We start from the raw sequence: 20,559 nt of genomic DNA, 5'->3' as shown, positions 1-20,559 counted from the left end.
CTGATTCATATTTATGATGATCACAGTGTCCCAGGGTCATGTGAAGTGACCAAAACCTGCTGCAACCACCCAGCAGACAGGGGGAATAAAAAACAAACACCCCCACCCCACCCCCGCTGCCAATCCTCAATAGAAATGCTCACAATGAAAACCTCGGACAGGAGAAAGCACAGGTGGGCAGGCAGGTGTCTTGCTTGGCTGTGGCTTGGGCACTTTTTTCAGTGCCATTGTAATTTCGAACAGTCACTAAGTGAACTGTTGTAAGTCGAGGACTACCTGTACTTTATCACTTTTTTCCTTTGGGGGGGGTCATCAAGTTTTTGACACCTTGCTAGGTGACTGGTGGTACTCGGATATTGCCATATCCTAAAAGTGGTACAGTGGGTGAAAAGGTTGAAAAGCCCTGCCAAAAGGAATATATTTTATAGCATGGGATTAGCCCAGAAGCAAATCACCTACATTCTTTTTGTCTTTCATAGATTGGTCAGAGTTTTAAAATTTTGCCTGCAAGAAGTGATAGAAAAATCTATTTTAAGTCATCCACTAAATCAGCGGTTCTCAACCTATGGGTCGCGACCCCATTTGGGGTTGATCGACCTCTTTTGTGGGGTCGCCAAATGCGGCGATCCGCCAGTTTGTCCCCTCCGGGGGTGCGGCGCGCCTCCGGGGGGGCAGTTCCGCGCACGCGCACCGCACGTGGGGGCGGCGGCGTGCCTCCGGGGGGCGCCACCGCGCATGTGTGCCGCGCGTGGGGGCGGCGTCGCGCCTCCGGGGGGCGCCACCGCGCATGCGCGCCGTGCGTAGGGGCGGCGGTGCGCCTCCGGGGGTGGTGCCACGCATGTGCGCCACGCGCGGGGGGCCCGCCCCCATGCACGCGCATGCGCAGAACATTTGTGTGACGGGGGTCGCCGTCACACAAACGTTGAGAACCGCTGCACTAAATAGTGATTTGTTAGGTGCTTAGAATAGATCATTTTAATAGATTATCCAGTTCCCTGCAGTCCAAATACTAATTGGGATAATTGTGTGGTTGCGTTGGTGATATAAAATACTGAGTCATCCTCCATGTGGGACTTGAAATTACTTAGTAAAGATAGTCCAAATTGTCCCTGAGATTACCCTGCTAGAAAGAATAATATTGTTACAAAAGAGTGGATAGTATACCAACAGAATCACTGCATTTGTCCCAGTAAATAGCTAACTTATATTAAGAATTAATGGCTCGCTAAATGGAGCATCTGGTCATTGCATTCGTATATAGCATATCCATCATGCTGCTTGCCCAGCATCTAATCTTTACCTGCTACTCAGTGGAGGAACCTGGTAGACAGAGCTCTAAGAGAATAATTCTGCTTAACTTTTACTTAGCCAGGTCTTAATCATACATGCCAGAGTTTGGATTAAATCCTAAAAAAGTAATGAATAATTGTATGTCAAGAAATTTGTATATGTTATTGATGTAATGTTTAAAATGTTTGTTAATACAGAATGACAAATACCAACAGATCTCTGGAAGACTAGAAGATGTTCGTAACAGAAAACAAAAACATAAAAACGAGTTTGCCAATCTAGAAAACAAATGTGATATGGGAATTATTGAAATCAAGCAATTGGAACAACAGCTTCAAGTATGTAATGTTCTGTTAAGTCTGAAATTCGTTCCCACAAAATGATGGTCAATGCAGAGAGAAAAAACCATTGAAACCAGTTGTCTATTAAGGCTACAGTCCTCTGAGTGTTCCAAGATTCTTTCTTGTTTTTCTTGAGAAGATTGCCTATTATCTGCCATTCATTCTGTCTTTGGTTTTTCATTTTCATATGCACAGTTTGTTTCTCTGGAAGGAACAGATTACTGTAGTCCAATATCAGAACTGAGACCTTGTACTTTCTTTGAAATTAGGTTATGGGCAGCAGGTTCTCCAGCACTGGAGATGGATAATCCACTAATGGGTTAACTTAATCCTCCTGCCCAATCAGATCAAGTCAGCCAAACTTGCCACGCCTGTCCTGGGCCTGTTTCCCCAGTTTTCGACTTGATCTTGCCCAGAACAGACGTGCAGGTTTGGCTCACAGGCAGGTAGATACCTATTAGTGGATTATCCATTAGATTATTAATTTTACTAAACTTTCCTTCACTTTGGGACCAACGCTCCTCTAGAGGACCATTTCTTACTGATTCCCATTGGGATTCAGTCTTTCAAACGAAGGACTCCGTTTGCGTTCTAAATTACCCCCCCTGGGGTAATTTGGTGGCCGGGGGGGGGGGTAGGGCAGCCTAATTCAGCCTTTGCCCTATACCCTTATCAGCCAATTGATCCTATCCCAGGTACCCTCTCTCACGCACCTGAAGATTTCATACCAGCATGGAGGATAACACGGCCTCCCAACCCAGGGTTGCCTCTCCTCCTTCCTCAGGGCGGAAAAGGCACAGATCTCCTTCCCAAGAGACCGCTGGTAGGATCGCAGCCAAGGCCAAACCCAAGGCTGCCTCTGGGGGGAAAACCTCCAACTTGGCTGAAAAACAGGCCAGTAGGAGACACCAGGCACTGGAAAAGGAGTTTTCAAAGGCTCAAAAACAGGCCAGGGCTGAGACTGCTCAGAGTGAGTCCACCTTTTTTGACCTACCCCTAGGTCTTGCTTCCTCTCGAAGTCTGGGCACTGGCAGAACCTTCCACCTCTTATGGCCAAGCCAGTGTGGTACCTGAGGCACATACCTTCAGGTCTCCCTCTACCCCACGGGCCCTGCAAGCCCCGAAGGCCACCTTTACGCCCACAGCTGCGGGGCTTAGAGGGGAGGAGTCCACCCTTACATCCTTGGACGATAGGATCCAGGCCTTGGTGGCTCAGGCAGTGGAGCGGGCCCTTGCGGTCAGGACTCCTTTGGTGCCCAGAGCGGAATCCTTGCTTTCCCTTCCTCTCTTGTGTCCAATACATCACAGTTCTCGTGACCCTCCTTCCCCCTCCCATTCTTCCTTTAGCGGGGTCTCATTGACCCTGGAGCAGGATCAGATGCTTGACGCCTCATGGTCAGAGGAGGAGGGACCGGCACCGCATCCACCCCCGTTCGGAGGGCTATTTAATCCAGCTCTTTTTCTTCCCCTGCTTCGCAAGGTTAGCTCGGTTGCACACAGGAGACCTAGCTAGTCCGCCCCAGTGGTTCCCACAACGGATCCAGAGGTGGACCCCGTCTTCGTTGAACCGGTGGTCACTCAACACCATGTTCCGTGTCCAGCCTTGTTCCTCAACGCAGTTAAGAAACAATGGGCTTCCCCGGGTACCTTCCCCCTTCCAGGAGGGAATGATAAGAAGTTGTTTAGCGTGGCCTCAGAATTAGATGAGCCGTTGAATGTTCCCACAGTGGATGAGCCCCTGTCTCACCTGTTCTCCCCTTCCACTATTTCGGGGGATATGGCAGAGGCCTTAAAATCTGAGGATCGGAGATGGCCTTCAGAAGGTCACACCAGGCGGCGGAGTGGTCTTTCAGGGCCTCCACTTCAGCCTCCTTCTTCACTAGATCTGCCCTCATCTGGCTCCGTCAGCTACAGGCCAGGATCCCCTCGGACGATGTCTGCACACATCAGGATCTGAGCAAGTTAGTGGCCGCGACAGAATATGCTTCCGATGTGACTTTACACACGGCTCAGCTTTCCTCCAGATCCTTGGCATCCAATATGACAGCCCGCCACATGCTATGGCTAAGACACTGGCAGGCAGACACCAAGTCTAGGTGGCGTCCGGCAGCAGCCCCATACCAGGGTAGTAAATTGTTTGGGGATGCCTTAGCCCCATTTCTGTCAGAGAACAAGGATAAAAAGAAGATTCTGGCCCATCTTACTAAGCGGTCTGATAGACGGTCTACCCCTTACACTCACAGACAGTTCTTTCGGGCTGCCATGATTTCTCCAACCACACAACCTTCTTGGTCCTTCACTCCCAGGCAGGACCGTCTGGCTGACAGACCGGCCCCATGGCCCAGGCAGCAGTTCCAGTCCAAAAGACCCTTTCGAGGCGGGGGTCGTCCCTTCCGCAGGAAGTGACCCGCCAGAGGAGGAAATGCAGCTGGAACAGGACTCTATGGAGGCTGAGGGAGAGGTGTCTGTGGCTTCAGAGGACTGTGGAGAAGAGCAGGCTGAGGCAGGCCAGGGCCCTTCAGGATTAGAACAGGGGAGACAGAGTTCAGGCGATGAGCAAGGCCCACCCCATCCTGATCCTAGAACAGTGGTTCTCACCTTTTTAATGCCGCGACCCCAACCGATCATAGGTCGAGGACTACCCAACCGGTCGTAAGTTGAGGATTACCCAACCGGTCGTAAGTCAAGGACTTTCCTTGCCTGGGAGCGCCGCACATGCGTGGTGCTGCCCCCTGCGCCGGTCGAGGCATAGCTGGCAAGCGGCAGAGATGGCGCAGGCCGACCACCAGCTGGGCCACCAGCTGGCCCAGCCCAAGGGAGGTAAGGCACCCACCGGGCCCCACACGCACCAGCAACCCTCCCTGCGCCTGGCGACCTCCCATCCCTGGCCCTCTTTTACTTACATTTTTAGTAGTTGCTCAGCAGGGAGGGGTGGAAACTTCCAGACAGCTCGCCTTTGCTGCAGACAACTTGCAGCACCGTTTGCAGAATGGGACTTTTGGCGGGCTCAGCAGGGCAGAGACAGCCTGGACAATTCCTATTGGCTTTTGAAAGCCAATAGAATTAGACTCTATTCAAGAGAGTCTATTCTATTGGCTTTCAAAAGCCAATAGAATAAAAGGGAGTAGCACAGCTAAGGAAAAGGGGGAAAAAATGCCGGATTGCATTGTTTGGCGACCCCCATGAAATGGTCGTTCAACCCCAAATGGGGTCCTGACCCACAGGTTGAGAACCACTGTCCTAGAGCACGGAGGATGGAGGGAAGGAAGGAACAATGCAGGGTTTTTTTACTCAGGAGGAGAGCGTCCCGTTCCACTCCACAAGGCACACCTGGCGATTGAGATTTAAGGGATGGGGTGGGGCATTTGTCGGGAACAAACACTGATTCATTGGAGTGATGTGTATTGTTGCTCTTGTTCTGTGCCTTTTGTTTGGAAACCTGGAAACTTTGACTATCGGACTGTATCTTGGATTCACTTTTTGGGAAACTGCTCAGGCAAGCTTGGATTCAAATGGACTCGTTAAGCTTATGTTTTCTTCCTTGTTATCTCTATGGCCTTGAGTACTTTCTTATGCTAATCAGCCTGTAGTTGAACCTACTTTTAACCAGAGTTGGCTGAAGGGATGTGTGTGTGATCTTTTGCCAGCAAATGAGGGAATATTTGGGGAAAATTGGGAACAATAAAAGAACTGCTTTAATTGCCAGCTGACTGCATTACCTCTATGCTGTGCCCTGAGTCATCACAACTAGCACGACATAGCAGTTATATGAGGGCTTTAAGAATTTACATTTAGGAACTGGTCATTTCTCAGATTGGGCATTTTAAGGTGCAAAATTGATATCTGAGTCTCTCATACTTAAAGAACCCATTTACCTTATTAATTTCTCAAGAAACATTGAAAAAATAGGTCATAGTCACTTGGAGGGTACTTTGGAAGCCACTAAATTCGTGCAGGAGTGTTATTTCTTACATCTGTGCTTTCATTTGTATTATCACAGTGTTTCTCAACCTTGACAATTTTAAGGCATGTGGGCTTCAACTCCCAGAATTCCACAGCCAGCATTGCTGGCTGTGGAATTCTGGGAGTTGAAGTCCACATGCCTTAAAATTGTCAAGGTTGAGAAACACTGTATTATCAGATTATGTCAAACACATATGCTGGTACTACTTTTCTAAAATATACTATCCTCATCTCTACAGGAATATCAGAATAAGCTGATTGCTCTTGTTCCTGAGAAACAACAGCTGAGTGAGAAAATAAATCACAACAAGATGAGCAACTCTTTTGGTAAGTATCATCAGTCTTATGTGTACGTATTTGTAAGAATACATTCATTCAAGTGTTTTTTGCTCCCTCAAATGAGGTGTGTGAAAAGGAGTTCTGAGGTCTCCTTCTCAGACACATAGAAAATCTTCCCATTCCTTTTTGTGCTGTGAATGACAGCACCCACTCTGCATAGCACTCTGACTGTTTAAGGCAGCTCTCCCCTATAGTTTGTCAAAGACTAAAGTATTAGTAAATTAAGTAAATATAATGTATAGATGTGTGACAAAAAAATTGAAAATTTGTAAGTAAATATTAAATACTTGGTCTTTCATTTGCAGATACACATCTAAATTCACTGCAGAAGAAATCATCAGAAAAAGGAGAATTATGCCAAAAACTTCAGGAACAACTAGATACACTAGAAAAAGAAACCACTTCCAAGCTGTCAGAAATTGATATTTTTAATAAGCAGCTCAAGGTACAATTTTGTTGTAGCCTTTTATTTAAGCATCTAGGATTGTTCATTTAGTGAAACTTTCTTTCTTCAACTAATCAAGCCTTGTGTGTTATCTTCTGTTCATGAGATCTCATAAAAATGCATACGATTTTGTTGATGATACTCAAATGCTGCCCTATTAATCTCTAATTTGATTTTAAAAAGAATTAGTACCAGCATTTTGCAGTTTAGCCCATTTACACCAAGATTTATGTGGGTATTATTTTGCATATTGTAAGGTAAATTAATATTATTTGAAGTAACATCAACTAAAATATTGAAAGTGAACCTTGGCATAGGGAAATGGATGACAATAAAATTTGCAGATACTATTTTCCTTAATAAAAAATATAATGTAATAAAAACAAAAGGAAAGCCAGCTATTTCACTCAGCATGTTCATTATTTAAGACACACCAAAGCAGTTTCTTGGTGCAAGTGAAGTTCATATTACATCATCTATTCTCCTTCCATTCATCTACAGAATGTATGTCACAACAGTGAGAATTGGGAATATGCAGATAAGGGGAAAATATGAAGAAAACAAAAAGCTTGAAAAGGGTGAGAAAACCAAAAATGTGAACAAACTGCAGTTACTAAGCTTACAAAGAATCTATTACATGTTCTTTGTATTGGCAGTTAGGTTCTCCAATCAACTTCTTTCCTGAAGTGTATTTTCCAAATTGACAAGCAAGGACTTAAGCTACACTTGAAATCTTCCTTACCTGGCTTACTTAGTAGTAATGTCTTCTTTTCGTTCCTGTTTTCTATCATCTCCTCCCAAAATTGCATGATTGCACCATGACAGAGAGCGTCTTATTTGAAGGGCTTTTATGATTCAAATCTCTTTCAGAACCAAAGATTATGAATGGAGGACTTGAAATTGTCCTTCAACTGTCAACTCTTGGACAGCAAACAGATGTATAAGTCATTTAGTGACAGTCTTCCCTGATACATTACAACGTATTTGTATTTAAATTATAAAACATTTTTAAATACATATACATGCATAATAATTGGAATATGGAGGGCTGGCAAAGCTATATTTTTTGTATTTAAGATAATTAATCTTGGGAGTGTGGTGATTATGAATTTCTTACTTAACAATGTGTGTCTGAAACCTTTCCACATAACTGATAGACAATATGTCTGTAAATATAACAAAAGGAAAAGTCAGTGCTGCCATCACTTTCCATTTTTCCTTATTTTCTTCCTTTCTAAGTAAACAGCATAGGCAGGTGATATGGAAGAAGCAACTTCCTCTTCTCAGTTACATAACTGAACTTTCTCATGACTGATTAACATTGGAGGCTTAGCCTAGCCAACTACAAGTAGTCCTTGCTTAATGACTACAGTTAGAACCAACAGTGCTATCACTAAGCAACCCGATCATTAAACAAGTAATCATGTGACTGCAACAGACTAACAACCTCACTCCTGCCACAGTTGTTAAATGAGACATCACATGACTGCAACTTGCGATTTTACTGCTTTCCACTGACTCTGCTTTTTGGAATTGTGATCCCATAACTTTGGGATGCTGCAGCAGTCATAAATACTTGCCTGGTGTAAAAGTGCCGAAATGGCGATCACATGACTGTGTGGATGCTACAATGGTGGAAAGATTGATTGTAAAACTACTTTGTCAGCACCTTTGTAACTTTGAATGATTACTAGACATGGCAGTCCTTAAGGAAGGTCTACCTGTCAATCACATATGCTGTAGAGCTGGGCAAGTGAAAGGAGATTGTAAAAGAGCAGCTGTTTGATCTCTTTCTGAAATGTTGTAGTCAAGAGAATTGGACCATAGTTCCTGACTTGTCTGTCCTGTCTATATCAAGAGGCAGAGCAGCAAATATAAAAGACTATCCTGCTTTTTTTTTTTTTTTTTTTTTTTTGATAGACTGCTCCCATGAGGCCAAATCCATTGCAGTGCCTGTTTTCACTGTAGAGCTTATGTGCAGATACTGTATAACAGGAGTCTTCAAACTTGGTCCTTTTATGACATGGACTTCAACTGCCAGAATTCCTCAGCTAGTGTGCCTAGGCATCAGCAGGCTTAAAGGGATCAACAGTTGAAGGACTGTCCATTCCCCAAACGCAGCCCAGTAATGTTTATGCATTCTATGGCATGCATTCTACTGTGGGAAATGAGAACAGAAATAGAGTGGCATATGCAGCAGAAGAAACAATGGCTGGATAGGAACATTGCAGAGGACAAGAGTTTATTGCTGATCCTATTTATGAACCATTAATATTACTAATTTTGGCTATAGAAGACTCTGTCTATCTCCCTCATTCACACCCACACTCACATAATATATAGGTAAATATGATGAGAGTTGAATCAGAACTTTGATTGCTAGATTAATTATTCTGATTCCTTAAGTTCTCCAACTTCACAACAATCCCAGAGAAAAGTTTAACCGCTTTTTATCTGCCTTATCTTACAGTGTGAGACTATGGATGCTTCTATTCTTCAGTGCCTTTTATATCTGCTAAGCTGTCTCAACAACCTCTTCCTCTTACTTAAGGTTATTTTCTAATCTTTGGCCTTTTTTTGCTTCTAATAATTTCCATGTTTTTTGTATTGGTGTGCGTTTGCGTGTGTGTGTGCGTGTGTGTGTGTGTGAGACAAAAAATAAATTTGCATTTCTATAGCACTTAAAATATTTTCCTATGCAATAATTTGGTGCTCTATTGCAGGAAGAGATTTTATTTGCCTTTTGCTTGCTTTTAAACTCTGCCCACTAACCAAATACTTTTGATTATGGGAAAAGGTAGGAATAATCCTCACGTCACTGCTTTTAAGCAAAATCCTTAAAACTCACATAGTGTGTGGTGGATGGATTACTACTCTTTACCAGTTTATCTGAAATAAAGTCCTATCTGTAATCAAGATTGTTATTATTTTATCTGTTTTGACCATTGACAATAGTTTTCTATTATATGCATAACAAAGGAAAAGTCCAGACTAGATTTCCCAGAATAAGTAAAAAAAAAATACCATTTTGTGAAAAACAATTTCTGCTTCTCCCCAGACCAACAAAATATATATGATTTTGCCTAAAGAACATTGACAGAAAAGAATAATAAACTAGCTAGATTTCTGAGTTACACTTGAAGAAAGTGGCCTGCTACTTTCTTTTTAGATAGTTATAAAATCAGAGGAAGTTGGATTCAGATCATAAAATCTCACGAATATATGTTCCTTGGAGAAAAACCTTGTGAAATTACAAAGCCCATTACATGTTGACTTGTTCTCCCATGTACTTGGCTTTTCATAACAAACCAATTGCCAAATAGACTATCTCTAAGGCAAACTTTATATTTTGCATAATAAAAATTTTAAGATCTTTGTTCCCTTATGGATTACATTGTTAGACTATTTTCAGAAACCCATTTGATTACCTCTTTGGATCCAAATTCTACCTCACCACAACAACTGCTGCTGAACATGCTATATATAGGACCCTCTTTGTTTGGCTTTTCCACTATCACAATGTGACAATTGCTCTGATTTACATACAAGTTGCCATATTGCCATTTTCCAGATTCCCCTTAGATCAAAGAAAGGAAAGCATTTCCAGAGCTGTTGATATGGAAATATAACAATATTGGACTTTTGTAGCAAAATAATAGCATGGTATGAGATTTTATAAATCATTGTTTTGACACATGCACTGACTTATCATTCTGAAAAAAGACCAAAGGGAATTATAAAACAGAGAAGTCAAGGAGAATTGAAATGAAGGACATACAGACAGTGAGGTTGATAATTGTCATTAGCTGTGCGACTTTTCCATGTTTATAAATGTTTTTTATAAAAACTTTGGTATCTGCTTAAAATCATAGATTACACAACTGAACATCCTTGTGAATTCTGGCTTACATTTTTCATTATGAAACTGGTCTTTGTGTAATCTTTTTGTTCACAAATGATCACTTTGAAAACAGTCACAGAGTATCCTGAGAAGTACCAATATTCGTACTTTATATGTATTCACAGAGTAACTGATCAACTTATTGTTTTTTGAATGTAGAGTAGTATTTCTGATAAACAGATTATATAAGAAAATGAACAATAATATGAATTCCTCATATTGTCATATAATGTGTGAACAGAGTTGGCATTTGCATTCGTCACAGGATTTGTTTCCTGTCATTTTAATTCCAGTTTGTTTTAAAAGTTTTGTAGCTGGTTTCAAAAAGTGCAGGTTTTGGGTATTCTCTTTAGGTAACATCATCAGTGCTAATGCTTCAACGCTTCACTAACATTGATGATGTTACCTTGTCTGGGTGAAAGATAATCAAGAAGCATCACCTGTCTTTGGGCATGTGAAAGAACATTCTATCTGCCTCTTTAGCGTGGAAGCACATCCAGAAGACTCAGGGTGATAACTCCATATAACAAGAATAAGATAGGATTGTGCTGGCCAATAGCATTAAGGAAAGGGTATCCTGCCTGAGGTGTACTTATTTAGAATGGGATGGACATTTTGCCAGGCTATATTAAGCCACCCAGGTCCTTTTTCCTTGTGCCATTGGTAATATAAAAGGAGACCTTTTTGAAAAAAGGGGGATCTTACAGGTTCAGTTGTTTCTGCAGCAAAGCACTTTTGGAAGGTGGGAAGCAATCTATCTTCTCCTACATGTATAATAGAGAAAAGCAGGTAGGTATATTGCTGGATATGTAGGGAATATTCTTATGTGTATGTGCAAGCACAACTTTTGAAGACTTAACCTGGCACTTGATTTGGACCTAAAGCTTCCCATTTGAAAGTATTAAGCAATTAAATCAACATAAGAGCAAGGGATAAATAGAAGATTGTTTTTATTCTGTACAATTCAAAGTGGCATTCATAATGTGTCTTTTTCCTTTTTTTTCCCCACAACAACCCATTCAGGTGGATTGGGCTGAGAGACAGATACTGGCTCAAAATTATTCAGCCAATTTCTGTGTTTAAGGAAGGACTGGAACTCCCAATGTCTTAGTTTCTAGTCCAACATCTTAGTCGCTATACTAGAGTAACTGAGATTCTGTAATTCATCTTGATCATTTAATAGTTGGTTTGACATTTGCTGACAATGTCTAATAGTATAATACAGTTAACTTCCTAATCACACAACTGATGGTGTACTAGAACAATGTAATGTTCTGTACTCAATTTAACAATGGCATTGTTGTGTCAGTATAAAGTGATTGCAGGAAAGTGACTTAGCCAGAACTGGCAGAAACATTCCACCCAACTCAAGTGATTGGCATGCAGCTTTCTAACACTGAATTAAATAAGATTGTTTACAAAGAGTCTCTTGTTATTCAGACAAGATGTAAGATACCAAAAAGTCTTTTGAATCTTTGAGGAGCCTTCTACACATTGCTATTTCACATCAAAGTTTTTATGATTCCTTCCAGTAATTCCATCACTAGAAGGCTGTAGCAGTGGTAAAGAAATGTAACTTTTTGCCATTGTCATTACAGAAAATTAGTTCTAACTTTTAAAGTAAGGCATGGACATAATAAGTGATTAGAAAACAATGTTCATTGCAGATGTTTTTCTGCATATTTGCAAAACCATAAAGAATGACTTTTAAATGTTTTTTTAAAGGGCAGTTAAATGCTGTGAAGGGCCTCAAGAGCAAAAATAAACGAATACAAATAATTTTGTCTTGCTCTATATGATTGTTGGGAAACTTGCAGGGACATTTGGATTCAGAATATTAATGGAATAACTTCTCTAAAGTCTGCTTGCTTTTTTGTTCACTTAATTTTGTGCTTTCTTAATAGGAACTAAGAGAAACTTACTGCACACAGCAGAAAGCGCTTGAACAGCTCCACAAAATCAAACATGAAAAAATTCAAGAACTGGAAAGAAAAAGAACTGAGTTTGCTTTGAAAAAAAGTATAGAAGATGAGACCACACGGTAACATGTTTAAAGTGTTACTCATTTGTTCCTCTAGCCCCTTCATTTTATTCTCTGTTTCTGATTAATAGGCAGCAATAAATGCAGAAACTGCATTTTGAGAGTCCTTATGAATGCTAGTATTTACCACTCTTTACTGATTACATTGCTGTGACAAAATTAAAATCAGGCTTAAATTTATTCCTAACATTCTGCATCAAAATACATGCATTTCAGCAAATAGTAAACATTAATATTGTGCCATAACCAAGACTTTGCATCATACAGTTGAACCTAAAACCTTCAGAAGGGAATCAATAGGAAGCTGGTATAAGGTTCATACTAAGTGTTTGCTACTCAGTCTTCCTTTTCAATACTAATATCAGAATAATTATGCTTGTTTTCTATCTTTCAAAAGAAAAGCAAAACAGGAAAAGGAGAACTTGTGGCAAGAAACCATCAGGAAGGAAGAAGAAGAAAGAAAAAAGCGTCAGAAAGAAGATCGAATGCAGGAAAAGATCCATGAGGAAAAACAAAGGGCTGAGGAGGCCATTGCACGAGAGAGGGAGATCCAGAAACAAAAACTGATAGAGAAATTTGAAGAGGAAAGACAAAATAAACAAACAGTAATTCTAAGAGAGACTGAACAGCAAAGGCAGAAACAAAAGGCAGAAGAAAAAAAAAGACAGGAGAAGATTGCAAAAGAAGCTGAGGAAAAGCTTAAACGATTTGAAGAAGGGAAGAAAAGAAAAGATATTTTTAATTCTGAGAAATCTGTTTCCCACTTAAATGAGAAAAACGTAAATGTTCTTAAACAAACAAAGGGAAATCTGAAGCCTGTCCTGAAAAATGAAGGTAACTATTCTTTTTAAGATTTGAGTGGTTTGGTTTGGATTATTCAGTAGTTTGAAAGCACATTTAGGAACCTGAGATAGCTTCCACTTTTGAGAGTGGACAAGAGTCCCTCCCATGAATGCTCCGGTCAGATAGCAGATGCTGGTTTTTGCTGGTTTCCCCTTCTCTTTGCTTTGCTTTGGGAACCTTCTACTGAAGACAGGGGACTTTTATGGAACAGTGGTAGTAGTCACAGAGGAAGGTTCCTGTGCATTAATGAAAAGGCGTTTGTTATGCACAGGACATTTAGATAGGATCTACCATGACCTCTGGTAGCTGTCTACATTGTCTTTTGCTGTTCCTGATTGGTGAGGAAATAGGAGCTTAAAGGGATGGCGACTTTTCAGTAGTAATGATTCCTGTGTATTTGGCTCTTCCCAAGAAAATAAGTGTGCTTGCAGAAATCCTGACCTTCCCAGAAATAAACTTTTAAAGCATTTGTCAGGAACTATCAATCAATAATTAGTTTCTCCTTGACTCTTCAGGCCATGCAGTTAGTGCTGCTGATTCAAAGACAACAGTAGGCTTTGTGAATTATAGAGCTTTATATCCATTTGAAGCCAGGAATCAAGATGAGATAAGCTTCCATTCCGGAGATATTATTGAGGTAAATTATCATTTCTGAATACTAAATAGTTTCCTTAATACCAAATAATTTTGTGGGGCTTTTTTCTTTAAAAATGCACCAGCTAACATGTAGTAGAATTAAAACATATTTGTAAACAAGTAAAGAAAATTAACATTATATTTGATTATTTTTTATTTTCCTTTCCAGGTTGCTGAGAAAACTGAAGGAGAACCTGGCTGGTTATATGGATGTTTTCAAGGACATTTTGGCTGGTTTCCATGCAATTATGTAGAGAAAATACCTGAAAACGAGAAAGCCGTTTCACTTCCCAAGAAAGCCTTACTTCCTCCGACAGTCTCTGTACCAGCTACTTCAGTTCCTCTAGAGTAAATATAAATTTATATATTCAGTTGAGTGACTGGCTGGCTAAGAATAACAACCCACCACCACCACTAACACACACACACACACACACACACACATAGGCAATCAGCAGCTGAAATTAAAGAATAGCCATTAATACAATACAAATATTTCAATAAAACAAATTCACAGTGAATGCACCAACATCACAAATTTTTAATTTGACATATGTGAGACAAGCTGATGTCTGTTTCCAGTTTAAAAATGTAAAACTATTTGTGCTGTGTTTTGGTATTGTGTGCTTTATGTATTAAAAATAATAGCCGTAACTGGAGGATCCATCTGCCTGCAAAAGGTTCCCAAATTGCTTTCAAGAATTCTCTCTTTCTGCACAGTAAGGATTCTTAAGAAGCTATGAATTGTAAAGAATCCCTAAGATGTCCTTTCTGAAAGACCATGAAAGTTTTTTGGCTACTTTGCTATGATGGTTGGGTTTTATTGAAAGTAATTCCGTTATGTATATGTTTTGATTTTGTAGAGTACATTCACCCAGTAAACCAGCAGACGAAGCAGAGTACCAAAATGTATCTTTTGCAAATTTAAATCCTAGCTCATGGCAGAAAAAGTCTGCCTTTACTCGCACTGTTTCCCCAGGATCTGTTTCTCCCATCCATGGACAGGTATGTTCTTGGTTCAGAATGGAACTATTGGCACAGGGTTGGGAGCATTAATATGCCAAGGACACCAAAGCACATATGTTTTGTACTTTTGGTATTTTATATTTTTATGTTATTATTAAATGTATATTTGGGATTGGCTTTTCTTTGGGGAGCTCATTTTATTTTATGTTGCCAGACTCTTTGGGAATGAACTATTTACAAATGAAAAGTACTCTGTGTTCTGCTTCATACAATACAATATTACATTATATATGAGAAATACATAGTGGCAATCTGCATAAGTGGCTAATTATTTATGAAAGGTTACTCTGTCTACCACACAAACTTTCAAGGTAGTTTACCAGATCTTGTCCTGCTTTGATTCTATTTTATGGAAAAATTTCCATAATTCAGTTGGGATTTGTAGACAAGACAATATTTAAAAAAAAACAACTTATCATTTGTATGCTTTTGGAGTGAAAATATTTTTAGTTTATATTTTGTATCTTTAAAACTTGCATGGCTGGCATTAATATACCATTTTTGACAGGGACAAGCTGTAGAAAACATAAAAGCACAAGCACTTTGCTCTTGGACTGCAAAAAAAGATAATCACTTAAACTTTTCAAAAAATGACATAATTACTGTGCTGGAGCAGCAAGAAAATTGGTGGTATGGAGAAGTTGGTAGAAGAAGAGGATGGTTTCCCAAATCCTACGTGAAGATTTTGCCTGGAAATGAATGCCAAAGAGAGGAGTAAGTGAGGCTGTCAGAATATTTGAACTGAAACTATTGGCAAAATACATGTAATTTGTGTAGAAGATGAATAGAGGACTTTGGTGGAGATTTGGAGGGATTCATATGGACAGATGACTTTTCAGCACGTCTGTCTTTAAACTTTATTGGCTCCGATTATTAATTTTAGAATTAAGAACAGTTGCACTGATAATTTTTATTCTCTTTTTAACTGTTCATACGTTACATTCCCATATTTTGGGATAAATTCAGAATTTTTAAAATGAAGTTTGAAATTGAGAAATATATTTGAAAGAAACCTTTTTGTAAGGACCCACTTCCATCCCACATCTTAAGGAAGCAGAACTCTTGGAAATAATTTCTTCCAACAGGAACTTTTATTAAAAGTAGTTGATAGCAGGCATAATAGATAGGATCTGAGGGATTTCTTTACAGATCGATTACTTTAAAGTGTCCCTAAGCAAACCCCACCCCACAGTTCATCCGGACGATTCAGATCAGCCAATCCCCAGGTGTTAAGTCCATCATGGGAAAGGGGAGATAACATCAATCCGGCTCCGTTTGTAGTGCGATGTTCCACAGCTCTTCACACCTCCTTTTGAGAACAGAGAAATAAGCCAGGTCCCGGAGGTTTGTACTTCTCCCCCCCCCCCGCCTTTTCCTAGCTGCCCGGTTAGGGAGAAGAAGGTTCAGAGAGTTGCATCATGCAAGAGGCAATTTGTTACATTGTAATGGATAGCAGACCCGGAGTCAATAAACAAAAGTTTACATTGTAGCGAATAGAGGAAGTGAAAGCAATAAACCTGCATGCACATCCCCCCTCCCCCTTGGAAGTATGGCAGAATCCAGGGAAAGGTGAGATTTGATTTTAGATCAGAGGAGATAGAAATGAAATATAACTGTATTCTGACACTTACCAGATGCAGTGGTTTTGTCTTAATAAATACCATTTTCACACAGAACGTAGAATTCTCATAGAATAAGAACACATTTGTGTTCTTATTAGGGCCTTCTGCTGATAGGTTTGTAGGAAATCACCCAATTTTAAACCATAGATTCCAATGATGGCTTATTTTAACAAATCAGAATTAATATTAACCATAGCATACTGAAGTACAGCTACTATGAAACAGAAGTTTCACTTTGAATCCAACCCAAGGGTAGGATGGGGAGGGATATATGAAAAGAGAAGGAGATGAGGCAGCATCTCATCGTATTCAGCATGACTTGATGAAGCAATACTTTCCTTTATTTCCAAGCATCTCTAAGTTTGAATCATCGAGTGTAGAAAAATAACTTTAACTTAATTATTTCATTTTCAGACCAGAAGCTGTTTATGCAGTTATAAATAAGAATCCTTCCACATCAACTTGTGTTTCAGGTGAGAGTAGGAACTGCATTTAAGTACTCTGATTCTTAAGTCTTTGAATGAGTGTATTTGTCTGAAGGAATAAAGAACATGCATAGCACTGCACAGTATTTCAGACACTCATGCTAGAACACTAACATTGTTTATCTGTCCAATACTATAAATGTTCTGAGATAAATACTGGTATAAGAAAGATAGAAAAGCCTTTTATTCTGGTCTCCATATGTTTTATTTGAGGTGTGTACTTTTCCTCTGAATGCGTTAATAAAGTAATTTAATTAAAAATGAAAGTTAAATGCAGGTTAAATTATGACACATGATAAGAAATCAGCATGCTGGATTCGGAGACATGAGCCTAACTATAGCATTCAAACTCTCATATGCTAACCAGCATTAACTTAAGTGAAGAATAAATTTGCCATCCTTGCAAATACCAAAATGTGCAGTGTATATATGTGTGATGAGGGTATGTCTTCCCCTCCGTTAGTAAGCTACACTTACAAATCACAGTATATATAGTATCATATTTCTAATATCTAAATTATTGTTTCTCATATATGAAACCTAGGTTGAATCTACTCTTTTGTATTTTAAATCATATGAAAACATCCTTTAAGTGTCTGCCATGTTAGACCAAGATAGATGAAGGGACACTACACATAGCTAAAGAATGGTGTAAGATGTTCTCAATGTGAGAGGAATATGTTCATGTGTGGTTAAGCTATTGAAGTATTACATTTTGACTTTGAATTTTTCTGTCATTAAAAAAGGTATCTATAATTTCCTTTGTTGCCTGATGTTACCTGAGCATTAGTCAAAAGATTTTGAAGTAGAAAGGATTACATGAATCAGTGTTTTACAATCTTTAGTCATATACAGCTTTACTACATGACTGAATTTTTCTCTATATTTTCAGAATATACAGCACTATATTCTTATTCAAGTTCTGAGCCTGGTGATTTAACCTTCACTGAAGGTGAAGAAATAGTAGTGAGTCAGAAAGATGGGGAATGGTGGACTGGAAGAATTGGTGATAGAAGTGGAATCTTTCCTTCAAACTATGTCAAACCAAAGGATCATGATGTAAGACTTCCCAAGTGTTCTGCTTTTAGTATTTCTTTTTTTCCAGCTAGAGATGCAGTATTTCAAGATGAAAACTGAGACTATTGCAGGGAAACTTGTACAAGCCCAAAGAAATGTAATAAGAATTTGGTTTTGTCTCAGAGAATAAATATTGCACTTGTGGCCAGGGCATAAAAGGCAGGGCTGATGGGAGGAGGCAGAATTTGTTGCAGAAAGCATTGATTTTAGATTTTCTAAGGTTGTGCTATGCTTTAAAAATGGCTGCTTGCAATAAAAAAAAGGGGGAGAGCTAAAATTAAAGTTGGACTCCCAATTGTTTCTTCTTTCTTGTAGACTTCTCCTCCAGCTAGCAAAACAGGAACATTAAATAAAAAACCTGGTGAGTATTACTGTTTTTTTCATGTTCTTATATATTATAATCATTCATTTTACACTGATACATATTTCTCTCTCATTAGAAATTGCTCAAGTTACAACAGCCTACACTGCATCAGGAACAGAACAGCTGAGTCTTGCTCCTGGACAGCTGATTGTAATTTTAAAGAAAAATTCTAGCGGATGGTGGCAGGGAGAATTACAGGTATCCATGGGCTGTCAGGCTTCTGAATGGGACATAACTTTATAACTTTATGCGTGACAGACTCGTGAGGCCGGCGTGATGTGCAATTAGTTCACAGGGTGAAATAGGTTGGGGGGTTGTAGTCACCGTGAGTTTGTGGTGGTGGGGGCACAGAGGGAGGCTCAGCCAATTTCACTGTATACATGTTATACTTTGATAATAAAGTGTTTATTATTAGGTAATAGAGCAAGAGGTTTTTCTGACTGGGTATCAAGTTTCTTATCTAGATGAGCAAATTATGTCTGTAAAAATACTTGTTGCTAAAAAAAATGCATTTTTTCAAGAAGAAAAATGTTTATTAAAAAAGGAGACCCTATTGGTTGATTGATTGATTGATCAATTGAAATCAAAAGCAATATACAGTAGTTAAATATAAATGAAAACAAGAAGGAATAAGCAGATGGACATATCAAACACTTATCTACCAAAAACTAGATCTGTATCCCTCTTGCAACATCTGCTCTTGAGAGAAATTTAGCACTCTTCCTCCTTATTGGCACATATGAATCCAATAGTAGGAAAGAACACATTTTTTTTAATCCAGCTGTCCCCAAATGTAATAAAGGCATTAAATCTGAGACCATGGTCCGTTCATAGGTCAGGGCAAGAAAACACAAGATAAGAGGCTCTCACTGCCAATCTGAGCAGAGGTAAAAGTGCGGATGTAAACAGATATTAGATTTTGGATCACCAATTGTGTTTTTCAGGCAAGAGGGAAAAAAAGACAAAAAGGATGGTTTCCTGCTACTCATGTGAAACTGTTAGGTCCCAGCAATGAAAAGGCTATGCCAGCTGTTCATCCAGGTGAGCAATTAAAGCTTGTTTCTGATTGGTGGCTGAGTTCATACTAAAGGGTTTCTTTTTAGCTTAGCATACTGTGTGATTTCATCCATTGTAATTTGTAACCTATAGTTTATGACTTCGATTCACATGGGAATAACAAACACAGATCCTCCTTGTTTTAGGTGCAAGTCATATAACTTGGGTTTTATTTTTGGTTTTATTCTTTTGTTTCTAGTTACACCTTGTTCTTGATAATCATTTCAACGTAGTTATTTATTGTGTTAATTTCTTTAATTTCTTTTGATTTCTTTGACTTCTCAATATGTAAATATATTGAGTATATATATTCTGGTTTTTCTTCAGATTTTGTATAAAACCATTGATATTTAGAGTTCTGATAAAATCATATAAAATACTAGATTATTCATTGTACCCAAACTATTTGAATTTTGTCAAGTTTGGAGCCTTGTACTTTATGAAGAAGAAAAAAACAAGTCTTTATTTTGAGAGGCAGTCTAGAAAATTAGCACAAGAGAAAGCAAAGCAAAATAAAGACAGGATTAGATTAGGAAGTATGTGTTCTATTTATATGTTTGAATTTAGTTGCATCAGAATGGGGGGCATATATTTATTGAACTTATTATAAATAATATAATAGAATTTTTGGGGGAGACAGTATATAAATAAATAAATTTAGGAAAATAGGTTTCTGAATTTAATCAAATTTATTTAAATAAAATAATTTATTTTCTTTTAAGAATTAACTGGGAAAAAAATCTGGCATTATTTTTCCCCATTAAATGTTCTAAGCATTTGTACTATTTATTAATAGTAATAAATAAGTGGGCAAGAGACAACTATGTTTATAAATTTTAGCAATTTATAATTGACAAAGCTTACCTTCACAAATTATGACTGCAATTCCTGTTTTTTAAAGATTGAAAGTATATTAGTAAATGTTTTTTGCCAACACACTACTTTTTTAAAAAAAGACACTCTTTATCTTATTGTAATTCAGTTTTTTGCAGCCCTATACTTTTATGATAGCTTCTTTTAAGAATTGAGTGCAGAATGGTCAGGTCCGCATTTGCTGAGATAATCAATCCAGAAGCCAAAACTTTTCAACTCAGAAACAGAACTGGGCCATTGAGAGTATGGTTGCTATT

The 20,559-nt window shown here is 39.0% G+C and overlaps 1 protein-coding gene across 5 annotated transcripts in view; it reads left to right on the top strand.

The window, feature by feature from the left end:
- ITSN2 (intersectin 2) overlaps window positions 1-20,559 on the top strand; it is a 79,846-nt gene that overhangs the window by 37,142 nt on the left and 22,145 nt on the right. For 4 of the 5 annotated variants that reach the window (XM_039326272.1, XM_039326275.1, XM_039326273.1 and 1 more), the window contains 15 exons: window positions 1,488-1,628; window positions 5,834-5,921; window positions 6,239-6,378; window positions 8,849-8,929; window positions 12,184-12,320; window positions 12,718-13,154; window positions 13,679-13,800; window positions 13,969-14,147; window positions 14,663-14,804; window positions 15,334-15,539; window positions 16,862-16,920; window positions 17,825-17,991; window positions 18,325-18,370; window positions 18,450-18,571; window positions 19,318-19,414. In XM_039326272.1, coding sequence (XP_039182206.1) covers window positions 1,488-1,628; window positions 5,834-5,921; window positions 6,239-6,378; window positions 8,849-8,929; window positions 12,184-12,320; window positions 12,718-13,154; window positions 13,679-13,800; window positions 13,969-14,147; window positions 14,663-14,804; window positions 15,334-15,539; window positions 16,862-16,920; window positions 17,825-17,991; window positions 18,325-18,370; window positions 18,450-18,571; window positions 19,318-19,414 — 2,164 coding nt within the window. The remainder of the gene's footprint in view (window positions 1-1,487; window positions 1,629-5,833; window positions 5,922-6,238; window positions 6,379-8,848; window positions 8,930-12,183; window positions 12,321-12,717; window positions 13,155-13,678; window positions 13,801-13,968; window positions 14,148-14,662; window positions 14,805-15,333; window positions 15,540-16,861; window positions 16,921-17,824; window positions 17,992-18,324; window positions 18,371-18,449; window positions 18,572-19,317; window positions 19,415-20,559) is intronic. The other variant, XM_039326274.1, reaches the window with a different exon arrangement.

This window comes from Crotalus tigris, unplaced genomic scaffold, assembly GCF_016545835.1.
Source record: "Crotalus tigris isolate CLP2741 ecotype Arizona unplaced genomic scaffold, ASM1654583v1 scf7180000024340.7048381, whole genome shotgun sequence".
In the NCBI taxonomy this organism is placed as follows: Eukaryota; Metazoa; Chordata; class Lepidosauria; order Squamata; family Viperidae; genus Crotalus; species Crotalus tigris.
Note: the sequence above shows the minus strand (reverse complement) of the source record. Positions and strands in the feature narration are given on the sequence as shown.